The sequence below is a fragment of the Aplidium turbinatum genome, chromosome 5 (assembly GCF_918807975.1).
Source record: "Aplidium turbinatum chromosome 5, kaAplTurb1.1, whole genome shotgun sequence".
NCBI lineage: Eukaryota > Metazoa > Chordata > Ascidiacea > Aplousobranchia > Polyclinidae > Aplidium > Aplidium turbinatum.
Genome location: NC_137476.1, coordinates 29133158 through 29145938, shown reverse-complemented (window position 1 = coordinate 29145938; position 12781 = coordinate 29133158). Strand labels below are relative to the sequence as shown.

The window sequence follows — 12781 nt, the reverse complement described above, 5'->3', positions numbered from 1 at the left end:
ACAGTTAATCGACAACCTAACCTCTAACCTAAAACCTAATCCTAACCTTAACCCTTAACCCTAACCCCTAACCTCTAATCCCTAACCCCTGACCCTGACCTCTAACCCCTAACCCCTAACCCTAACCCTAACCCTTACCCTTACCCCTAACCCTTAACCCCTAACCCTAACTCCAAGATCCTATCCCCTATCCCCTATCCCCTAACCCCTAACCCCTAACTCCTAACTTTTAACCCTTAACCCTTAACCTCTGAGTATTCCATTGCATATGTGCTTCGTCATTCGATAAACTGTCGTTTCGATAAACAGTCGGTCGATGAACTGTCGTTTCGATAAACAGTCGGTTCGATGAACTGTCGTTTCGATAAATTGTCCTTTCGATAAACTGTCGTTCGATTAACTGTCGTTCGATAAATTGTCTTTCGATGAATTGTCGCGTCACGAAGTAAGTAAAAGAAGTAAGATTTGCACTTGCACATATGTTTGAAAGTCTCACATATTCTACGTTATTATTGCATAAATTAAGTGGTAAAATGACAGGTTTCTCATGTCTTTGATTGTAACAATTAAGATTCTTATAAATTTTCACAAATAGCAACATATTTGGCTGTGTTCTAGTAGGCCGTGGCACACTCTTTGTCAGTCAGATACCAGTACCACAGCCTAGTAGGTCACAGCGTTTTTTTATAAAACCTTGTAGAAAGGTTTCGTAACTTGACAATATTAAAAATGCAATAAAATCCAAATTCTAACTGAAGCACGATTTATCAAATATGCACACCCAGGGTCATTGAGAGGATATTTTGGGCCCGGCACCAATCAGATACTTGGACCCCAAATTAAAAAAATATGAGGTGATTTTTTCAAGTTCTTAGGCCTCTAAAATTGTCATCCCGTGTCCGGGTCCAAAAGTATCCCCTGGACCCCCCTATCAACGATATTGTACACACCATTCGCTATTATGCACACCTTTTTTATCATTATTATAAATCTATTTAGCAGTAGCTTACCGGTAGGTCGATATGAAATTGTAATCTAAAAATGTATAAGCTTTGCCCATATAAAACTGAAAAAAATAAGTGATATTGCACAGATCCTTCGAAATTTGAGTATAGATTCTATTTTGAGAACCACTGTCTTACTTTACTTAGGGTTAAGTCAATTGTTATTTGAACTTGAACCTATTCCTTAGTTGTTCTGATGCAGCTCTTGGTCATCAAATCCATAGTAAAAATCTGCATTATTTTCCACTTTATCAAGCCAGGCAAGTATGCGCAGCATCACAGCAGGATCTTGGTCATTTTCGAAGAGGCTGTTCTTGCAGAAATCTCCTTGCTGATAGCCATAGACATCCTTTTTGTCAAAGTTGACCAAAGAAGGATTGGGAGCGACAAGTTGAGGGCTGTTTGATAAATGATTGTTTTGCTCTTCCACATGCTGCTGCTTTCTAAATTTGTTGTCTCTAAATTAAAAAAAGAGATTCATTGTTAAATGTACCGTAGCCTACTGTAACTATACTTTGTAGCAGGGATGTAGCGACAGAGGAGCTTGGGGGGCAATTGTCGCTCTAAATTTGTGTAAAAAAAATCTGTTTTAACGCTATTACAACGTTGTAATACCATTGTAATTCATGTAGAATGACGCTTCACTCTTAATAGTTGCTTTTGCTCCACTAAAATTGTCCTTCTGGTTGCCGTTCGTCAATGGTGTGTAGGCACTGGTACAATGTAGGCTTAGTGCCTACTGTAGGCTAATATTGCAACTTAAGGTCTACATTATAAAGGCTACGTGTGTTATAGTAGAAAATGTTTATAGGAAGCTGTTACAGCTTGCCTTCTTACAAACAAAATCGCTACAATGCTTTGCGTTGGCCTAGATCTAGACTTACCTTATCTTAGGCTGATAGTACAATAGAATAGATATGAATTCTCATGAAATCACAAAAACAAATACCGCGCACCCACCTCTGGGTAGGCTAGGCTAATATCAATTTATTCTTGCGTTTGATATCCATTTATTTACCTTTTTGATTCTTTTTGAAAACAGGTTCTTTTCATCTTCCAGTGTGTTTTTAAACCAGGTTGTAGCTCCTGTAAGTATAGTGTGAACTACTTATAGTGCCTATTTACATTCAAGACCGTTGAGCAGGTACCAATGGGATCCTCGGGTCGTAATTCAAGATACCGTACTTCGAAGTAGAACGTACTATATCTGAAGAATATCAGGTGGTTTTTTCAAGTTTTCAGGCCACTTGAAAAGGTTTCAGGACTTTAAAATTGTCTCGTGTCCGGGCCCAAACGTGCCCCCGGGACCCCTGTCAACGCTACTGTTTACAATTGGTTAGTGTACCGTATTACAAATGTTTTCACCAGTCATTGCATTTACGTTAATAAAAACAATAATTGCTTCTAACGTTACAATGCATTGCGTTGTCTAATTGAAAATTATCTATATTGTTTATCATAGACAACACAAATAATAAAGTGCCGGTAGTTTTACATCCTCAACAAATTTGCATCAATATAGCACTAGTTGATCTTCTTACAATCTGGATAAATTCATTCTTCATAGCACGTGAAAGATGTACCTAAGTATTTTAAAAAACGGCAAGCTATCTAAATATTTTAAGCAAGCTATCTATGTAAGTTATCTAAATCAAGAACTGGTAGGTAGGCCTATCTAACTATTTTTTTCTAAATTAGATTTAGTCATTTGGCCAGCACTGCACCAAGTAGGCTATCTACGGATATAATAACAAAATAACGAATACAATAATGTTTTAGTTGGCAATCGAAAAGAACTATAACTATATATTGCGGGGATATGTATACTACTAGCCTATCTGGGTGGCAGACCTGGCGGGTTTCATTGATCGGTTTCATTAGAAAATAATGTTGTTCCTGATGCTAGCCAGGCCTGGTTGTAAATTTTATTGGAGTTTTTGGGACCCAGCCTCAAAATCTCCCTCCCCTAATATATAGCCTATAATACTTACATTTCGCTTCAAAGATGTCATTCCTCTTGTAACGTGTCGATGTTCGTTACTGATGTGTTTGATGTTGAGTAAAGGGTTCTCGAAGGACAACATCGGAGGGGTGGTTTTGTTGTTTTGACATGTAATATGAGGACTTGGCTGTGTTGATGACTGTTGTTTCGGTAAAATTACGGTTATTTTTTGGTCCTTTTGCATTTTTTGACAAGATTCTTCAGTCTGTTTTATTTCTGTTTCAGGCTTGAAAGATTTTATCCGAATAAAAGGTTGCTGTTTCGAAGTCAAATCATGCAACTGATCTGAACTGTGACTTTTTGTCAAATTTAGTTGCATAGTGTTTCTGCCTTGCGCTGGCATTTCCTTTTCGCCGTGTTGTGTCAATTTTTTATTGACCTCACTTGCCAAGACTTGATGCGAAGTTTTAGGTTCCGGAAAACTTTTCTTTTCATTATTCTTATGACTTTTGGTAGTCTGGTAACTTGCATCATTCTTACAGCTGGTTATATCTGGATCACCATTACTATATGGTTTATTCAGTTCAAGACAAAGACGCTGTGATTCGCTTGAGCAATTCAATGCAGAGGAAGAATGTAGCTTTTTAATTTTTGTATTTTGTGGTCCTTTAGGATAAGTTGCCTTAGTGGGACGATAAGCTAACTTTGAAACTATTTTCAGACCTTTTGAACAATTGGGAGAATTTAAAGGAGTGCATGGTGGATTTGAAAGTTGATAAATCTGTCCATTGGATTGAGTGTTGCTTGACGCCCTGCATGGTTTGCATTGGACTGAAGTTGAATTGCTGCGACAAGGATGTTTTTCTGTCTTCGTAAATTGACGTGGTACCAAAGTCTGCAAAACGATGTTCAGTCATTCACATTCAGCCTCATACTGCACACTAGCCTAAAACAATAGTCAAGGTACTGAAAGTGTTTGATCAACAAGAATATAGTAGTAGCTTAACAAGGAAATAGTAATATCAGCTAATAACAATTATGTTTTATTATGTGCCCATTGCCACAAGATACTGCACACTGAGATCACAGATCCAACTCAAGACAGGAAGCAGAGAAGAGATGTACGTCTTCGCATCAGCTGCTACTTTTATTTTGACATGCCATTGTCTTTACCGAGACACAGCCGCGAGCTCTAGAGCGGTGTCGAACCCACGTCCTTTCGAACGTCGCGCGGACGTTCTCACCACTCAGCCATACAGCCGACTTGGTATCTTGCAGCGATGGCATCCAACAATTATTTTAAAATGCCTACCACAAGCTAGTAGCCTATCATGAGTAGTCTACATTGGCTAAAGACTTTAACCATTTGCACAAGTAACTCGAAACGATCTGAGAATCAACACAAGTGGTTTATGTTGTTAAATTTTGTAAGGCAGAGTCTTTAGACACCATCAAACCTGTTTTGCGATAGAAAAAACTTGGAACTCATCGGTTTCGGCAGGTTGTTTATTTCTGGATTCTTCTTTGATGGTGATTGAAGAAGGATGCTGACGTGTAAGGTCATTCTTTATGTAATGCTGAAATTACAACATTTTTATAAAAAATAATTTAGCACAGAAATTGCAAACCTGATTTTTACGTTGACGTTGCTTTGTTTTCGTCAATCTGCCCCATTATTAGTTGCAGTTTTGCCTACTAGTTTGTCAATGAAGGGAAAAATAGGTTAACCCTTGTAAAACTTTGTGTTAGAATTAGAGTACACTGTACTTTATTGTTCAAGAATGTTGTTGAAAGTAGTTTTTTGTATCCTTATAAACAGTTTCATAAAAAGTTACCTTGCTGCTAGATGTATGACAAACATTTTGACTTCTTGAAGCTCTACTTTCAGGTCTTGAGACATTTTGCAATCTATGTTTAATCACTTGGTTTGTTAACAGCTTATTGCAACCCCCGCTGTTACGCTGCCATTGGATACGAATATTTCTTTCACCGGGAGTTGGCGCACTTCGTCTTAAACAAAGCCGCTTAAACTTACTGCTGAAGATTCGAGAAGCTGCACTGGAGTCTAAAAAAAATAATGAATATAAAAGTTTACAGATGCAATGAAAATTACAAATGTTATGTAATTCATAGGAAAACTTAAGCCAGCAAAAATTTGATTGTGGTCGCATGGAAAGCGAAGACAATGAACAAACATAATTTCGACGAGAGTAAAAAGACTTCCGAATATCTTATGATATGATGCTGTTTGAGGTTGGCAATGTGAAAACCGCCATACTGTATCAAATAAGTTGAGAAAAACATTATAGTGAACGTTATATGGATATGAAAATAGTTAGAAATAGAAAGGGGGTTAAAAATGCCAAGAAATGGTGTGGTTTATATAAGACCAGCCACTAAATACGCTAAATTTAAAAAAATGTCACCTTCTTGAGAGGTTATGAATATTTGCTATTTTATCTTTAAAAAGGTTAAGACCAGCGAAAAAGCTACTTTTGTTTCGCCATAGCCCAGGAGCATAATATATTGAAAAACTAGGGTGAAAAGACGCATAGAAAGAAGACCCAAAGATTAAGATTAAAACTTAACTTTTGAATTGCAGAAGAAAGAAATGTTAAGCAGAATTTGCAGTATATTTTTGCGTCAAATGAGCAATTGAAAAATATGTAGTTACATTTTACTACAGTAAAGCAAGCACTCAATAATAATAATGCAGAATCAACAAGTTTAAACCTGATAGCTTGTATTGCCACAGCAATGATTCTGCATTGCGATGTCCTGTGCGAGATTGAGACAAAAAGCATCCAAAGTTCAAATCTTGTCTAGGATTTCCAGAAAAACATCGAGAGATATGTGGGTGACCTTGAAATTCACAATATGAAGCCAACATTGTGGCAGCGGACTGGTATCATAGTAGTATAGATCCAAACCAAAATTTATCGTAATGCATTAATTTCATGTTAGCCTACAGCATACTTTGTACCTAAGATATATTTCTTATCAGTAAACCTAGTTGTCTTTTCTACGATGTACAAATAGGCTGTTATAAATAGTACATAAAAGTAATATAAATGAGTAAATATAGGGACTGTATGACGTAAAGCATAATAAACAACAACGCAATAACTTATAATTTGGGGTGATGTAATTAATTAACCTAAATAAGTTATTAATCAAGTAAAAGTGCACTTAAAAATTCAATAAACTTTTCAAGTAGGATATTTACAAATACGGTATCTCTCTACCAAATAACTGCGTTCATAAATGTCCTCCAAGTAAGTCATCATCTACAGGGCGAACTAATCACATCTAACACTTTCGCTTTCTCATTAAAGTGAATGCCGGACTGGTACACATGGGCCGACTGTCGGGTTACAAAAGCAACATTTATGAAACGTGCAACCACATTGCTTATCTGCTTTGAAGCTGCCTATATTAATTTAGAATTAGGCCAATCCGTACCTAGTAGGCTATTATAAAAAAATTGCCTAAAGCTTCATAGCAGGCTAGGTTAAATTGGCTTATCTTGCAGTTTTTCTTCAGTCTTGTGGAATAGGCTGGTTCATGTCGATTGGTTTACACACTGTTTAAACTTTAGCAGAATTAGGCTACTAAAATTTGTGTAAAAGCAAAAATTAAATCAAAATTGTGCGTTTGCCTGAGCAATGAGCATACACTGCTGACTTAAATCTTAGTTCTTGATGATCTGCAAACACAAGTATCAATTTTTCCATAAACTAGCTGTTGGAAACCTACTATAACCTGTATGATACATCACTGAAAATTATGCGAAGCTGAGTTCCTTATACGATAGCTTTTCACCACCTTTTCTACTATAGGAAAGTGGCTACAAGTACCAATTCAAAACCTTTCCTGTCTTTACTGTTACTAGGTCTCAAGTGACCATTCATTGGCTTGATCAGATGTGTTTACTGTGTTGAACCTGTGGGTGTGTCTGCTATATTGGTTCATTCGTTTTGCCTTGAAATGATTTATTGATTTGTTCTCACTTTATTAGGTGTAGTAAATTGTGTGTAGTGTTTAAAAGTAGAAAAGCAAAAATAGAAAAACACAGCTTTGTCAGCAAATAATCAACAGGCTCGCTTTTATATAAAAGCAGTCGATAATTCAAAATGTCATTTTCACTTGGTAATTGATTCATAACAACCAGCAAAAGTTGTAACATTTTAGCATCCATCATCAATCTTTTTCGATATGACTGAAATACAGACGTTTTTAAATTGTTTCCGCTTTCGTCTGTTCATATTCTTACTATAAGCTGTAAAGAAGCGTCAGCGGATGTTTACAGCCCCGCTTCCAGTCACGGTCCAATTTATCGGAGCACCGACGTCTTTCCTTTGTAATTTCACGCAACCTAAGATTTTGTCTGATGGTGTTATTAATTTGCTTACAAAAAGTGAATCTACAATTTTTAACGTTCACGAGAAACTGCTTTTTCGACGAGCGGTTGTGTAATTTTCTGCCAAAACTGAGTGTTAAGTGTGAACCAATAAATCCATTTCTCCACACGGCTACCGTCGGTTTTTCGATTGTTTTTCGCTGATTGATAAACTGACAATAATTAACCGATGTAGCCTAGTAGGCTAAACTTGTTTGGAAGTTTGATCAATTTTAAAACAATGTAAATAATTATTTAACCATAGATGACACGGTTCCAATATACGATTATAGGCTACTTGCTCTTTTTTCATTGTAGCGACCAGCCGACCAGTAGAGCTGACAGGAAGGGTCTAGGGAGGTAGGCTACTTTTGGACCCTTGCTTGGAATAGTTTTATGGGCCTAAAAAATTTTCAAGGAACCCGAAACAATCCCTGGCCCGAAAACATAAAGAAACTATTGTGCGTTTATTGGATGCAATGCTTTTTGTTATAAATCTGTTGATTTGGTGTCCGACGATCTCATTCATAGCGGGCTCAATATATTCTCTCAACGGCCCTGGTAGCGACCATGCAACCTTGAAACTTACAATCATATTTTTCTGTGAACGTAATGAAAATGAATGGATATGGCTACATTTGCTATGTACTTCCAAACAAAACACTTAAAGTTAAATATGAATCCAATTGTACGGCTCAATGGAAGTGAGATCAAATTCGTAGACAGTGTCAAATATTTGGGTGTTTTTCTTGACACGGCAATGTGTGACGACAAGGATATAAATCGACAAGTGCGATCAATCTACTGTTCTGCCAACAAATTAAAATCCAAATTTTACAAGTGCTCCAGTGATATTAAAAATGTTCTATTCCGTTCTTATTGTACTCCAATGTATGCATGTCATCTGTGGGAAAATTATCATCAACGTGACATTAATCGTCTGCGTGTTGCCTTCAATAATGCGTTTAGAATTATACATAATTTGCCTAAACACTATAGCGTACGTGAACATCAAGTCTTGTGTAACATCATAACATTTGATGCATTACTTCGTAAATATGTTTTTTCTTTTGTTGGAAGATGCGAAGTATCGTCTAACTCTATTGTTGCCTCCCTGATGAGGTCTGATTGCCATCGTATATCAAATTACCGTCTTCATTATAATAATTCTATGTATGCTATTAACTAGTTTTGATGGCTGCCATGTCATCTGATTGTTTTTATCGTTCTCAATACTTTCAGTTCTTCTAACTTGTAACGCTACCGTACCATTGTCTGTAAACTTGTAACAGTAGATAGCCTATTTATTGAGATTTTGTGCATTTGCAGTTTGTGTATTATTTTGTTATTTTTTGATGTTATTTCGTTGTTGTTGTTCGTTATTTGTGCATTTGCAGTTTGTGTATTATTTTGTTGTTTTGTTTTGGATATGGACAGCTTTGTCTGATGCAAATAAATTATTAAATTATTATTATTATTATTTTGCATGTCCGCCGCGATCACTCAGTTCGGTGAGCACCCGACTTTGAGAAGGAAGGAACGGAAACATCAAACACACTGATTTGAATTCTCAGGTGTGCACTGAATAACTCTTCAGGGGCGCATCCATTATGTTCTCTTCAGGGGCGCATCCAATAAGTAACCTTAGAAGGGGAATGGGAAAATTTCAACAAAACACGAAGATGTGTAGATTTATATTAATTTGACGCTGCAAATACACTGTAAATAAAGTTACTTTTTTGTGTTTTAAGGGGGGGGGAGGGGGTCGCCCCAATCTCCTCCCAGGATCCGATACTGGTTCTATTTACGCTTTCTGATATTGAAGGCACATTGTAATTCGATCACCATCAGCAAGTTACTACAAAGAATAAATTATGAAATTTGATTTGCTTTTTGTTGGGCCTTGAAAGTCTGGTTAGGCTAATGCTCCTCAAATATTTACAGTAGCTACAAGAACTATTAGTTAACAATGGTTAGTAGAATAAAGTAAGAAGAAATATCTTTTGCATTTAAGAAATTTATCGTTTGCAGTTGAGAAATCTCAAAATGTGATTGCAAAGTCAAAATGTGTCTCTTTATTTATGTTGAATATACAAGCTATTAATAAAACTTATTTATGCTACAGGTCATTTTACATTGATCTACAAGCTATAGCCTATACCTCCCATAAATTCGCATTCTATTAAAGAACGCTTAGGGAAGTTCCATTTTAAATTGGTTTATCGTTAAGAAACGTTCCAGAAACAGGATGTTGGAGGGACGTTCTAAGACCTGTGGCCAATTTATTTTATTATTGAATTTTATTAAATAAATTAACTTATCGTCACGTATTTGTTGCTGGTTTCAATTTTATCCTCGTTAAACCACTTTTTTGGATGGAAGAAATCACAACTCTGTATATTCACTACATATTTGGGGCATACAAATCTTTAAAGCTTGTTTTTGTCTGTTTTATTTATAGACTAACTAAGACTGAAGCAAGTTCCAAGTTATTAAAGCCAAAATCAAAATTGCGTATTCTGAAACTTTTTTGTTGTCTTCTTGTACATATGTTATGACACGTTTGAAAAGGTTTTAAACTTTGCCAATGAGTTTACGTTCTGTCAAAACATCAAGTTCAACTACTAAAAGTGTTGCGTTGGTTATTTTGGTTCATGTATTTACTGTATCAACTCTCAACATTCCAGTGAAAACCAAAGCCTGGTAAGATTTTTTCTTGTTCAAACTACCAAGATGAGTTCATCAATTCTGAACTCACCACACCCAATTAAACTTCTTACTGTAGTGGATCAGACCGAAAAAGTTTTCAAAAGATGGAGAAAAAAATTCACATGAACTAAAACGTCTGTTCTAATCGGATTACTTTATGTTTATATGTTTATCTACAAAGATAAGTGACTGTTTGACCTTAAAAGTTTCGCTTGACTTCTTGATTTCGTGCAATACTTTAGAGGTTTAGACAAAAATGTACCAGAGCATTTTCGTGGAAGCTTGTACTGTTGTTCAAAGTAGTAAAAAGAAAAACTAGTTTAAAAAATGTTGTAGCCTACAATGAATTCTGATACTGTACAACACGCGTTGGACTTGCAACCTGTCTGAGAAAATGTTTTTTTTATTTTTATTTGAAAAATGTGTGAACAAAAAACGGTGAAAAAAAGCAAATAGGTTACAGTGTCAAAAAAAGATCTTGAAAAGGAAGAGTTTATCGACAAATCATAACTTATGACTTGCAAAATCTCGATACATCGGTTTTAAGATTTACTGTATATTTGCAATATTTGTGTTTCTTGTTCGTTGTCGATGGACGTACGCATTTGCATTTCACGCAATACGCTATATGTGCAGTGTAACTGGTGAGATGCTTATTGCTTATGTGTTTGGCATGGATTGTCATTTTTTATTATTATTATTCATAGTTCAAAGCACCAGAGAAGGTTATACGCACATAGAAAAACAAAAGGAGTGGACACAAGGATTGTATTCTAATCACACGATCCTCGCTCCAAGCACAACTTTGATACATGTCGAAAAGTCACTCAACGCTTTCCCTACTTTATTCAAACAATCATGGCTTGTTTTAGCAGTGCGATAAAATTATGAAACGTGACAGAAAATAGGAAAAGAAACCGAGAAAAACTGTCTCACACGCAGTGACGTAACGAACACACATATTTTCCCGCAGGCCAAGGCAAAAACAAAACTATTCTTCCTGCATTTGCAAAAAGGAAAATATCTTTTTCTTTTTAACTGTTTTGTCTTACATAGCTGTTTTAACCTCAGCATCTTTTCCTCAATTCTTTTTTAGAAATATCTTACCTTAAATCAAGCGGTTTTAAAGCTTTAGAACATATTTAAAATTTGGCATTTACTCATCTTTCGTTATTTTCAAAGTGGCCTGCCAATGTTGGCAATGTATTGAATAAAAGTTGTCCAAATGTTCTTTCTTCCAAGAGTGGTTATACAAAATCAATATATTAGGCCAAATCGAATTTTCGTTTGTCATGATTGCAACTATAGTGATAAATGTCTCAGCAAACTCTTTGTATTTACTGTATATTGTTATAGCAACATTTTGTTCAGTGAAAGTTAGTCCTCAATCTTTATCATGCCATCTGTTATTAAACTCTGTTCCGCGGCATCCACAGATTAAATTGGGATAACATTCAGTGCAAAGCGACATCGTTGCAGACATGGCCCCATTGGACACATGAGTGGTTAAATTTCACCGAACAATGCAGTATCAACAAAAGGAAGACAAAATTTCTGTAATATGCTTGAGGAAAATCTTACTTCGGTTACCTACTGAGCTTCTTCTGCAGTAGGGTTGACACGAGGGTTCAAGGGATACTTTATAGTGTTTTACCCAACTACCTTTAGTTAGTGGGATTGATTAGTGTTTTTATTATTCTCCCTCCCTATAGAGGTTTTCCTCTTTTGAAAGGAGTGCTGCTTTGTTTGGAGGCTCTTTATTATGGTGACATAAAGAGCCGGAGGTCTTATTGGTAGGCTACCGCTCAAACATTTTCTCAACGGCTCTCTCAACTTGAAATTGGTAAATGCACTTTTTTTTTCTTTGATGTTTAGTTTATTCCAAAAACTAAATAAATCTACTTTAGATTGTTGGAAAGGCTGTTTTAACTACCTGGTGAGCTTCATTGCACTTCTTCTCAAGAATCTTTTCCCTCCGTCTACTTCGGTTTAATCTCGTACTTTGTTGTGTCGTATCCAGGCTTGCGCCCGGTAGTTGAAGACTTAGATTAGGCCTAAGCGGACTGGAAGGCAAGAAAGCCAATCTTCGTGTCTACCTTCAGACATGCCTTTCGATGTCTTACCAAAGACATAGCCAGTCACTCACATGCTTTTGAGCCGTGTCAAACCAGCGACCTTCGGAACATTGAGCCAGGGCTTACACGACTCGGCTATGCAACCGACATAGCTGACATCTTTTGAGTGTGTGTGATTCTTCGTTCCCACAAAGATTCATTTTTATTACAGTCCAATAAGCGAGCCATATTTCATTACCTACTTCTATTGTTAGTTTCCAGTTCTTATTTTAAACCATTTTTTTGGCAAGCATTTTGGCGCAGTATTAAATCAGTCGAGTAGTTATTGGCACCAAAAGTGATTATCGTTGCCGTCTGTGTTAAATTGGCAATTACTGCTTTTTTTTCAATTGCCAATATCAGGCTTCAAGTTATTACTAGATATCAACTACTACTATTTTCGTAATTGCAGCAAGGATTCATTAAATGCTTTTGCCTAGTCATTACACTTCAAAAATGACACCGTAATTATTTATTGAAGTGTTTTGAAGTGACTCTGAGCATCGACCGAGAATGCCATGCACCAACAAATTTTCCATCTGCGTGAAAAAGCAAAGTTGTTTAAATTATGTATTCAAAAATAAAATGTAGTTTCAATTACATAACGCAAGAG

At 36.2% G+C, this 12781-nt stretch overlaps 2 protein-coding genes across 2 annotated transcripts; both read right to left on the bottom strand.

Annotated features, from left to right (window-relative positions):
* Positions 1-225: 225 nt before the first annotated feature.
* LOC145771280 (uncharacterized) lies at positions 226-3319 on the bottom strand. Its single transcript, XM_082583019.1, has 3 exons — positions 2996-3319; positions 2023-2090; positions 226-1462 (listed from the first exon to the last, which is right to left on the bottom strand). The coding sequence occupies exons 1-3, from the start codon at positions 3188-3190 to the stop codon at positions 1189-1191; spliced, it is 537 nt and encodes a 178-aa protein (XP_082439145.1). The 5' UTR covers positions 3191-3319; the 3' UTR covers positions 226-1188.
* On the bottom strand, positions 3228-5895 carry LOC145771111 (uncharacterized). The gene is made up of 5 exons (XM_082582850.1): positions 5680-5895; positions 4782-5011; positions 4404-4523; positions 3391-3841; positions 3228-3262 (listed from the first exon to the last, which is right to left on the bottom strand). Exons 1-5 carry the CDS (start codon positions 5834-5836, stop codon positions 3228-3230), a joined length of 993 nt encoding a protein of 330 aa, XP_082438976.1. The 5' UTR covers positions 5837-5895.
* Positions 5896-12781: the final 6886 nt, after the last annotated feature.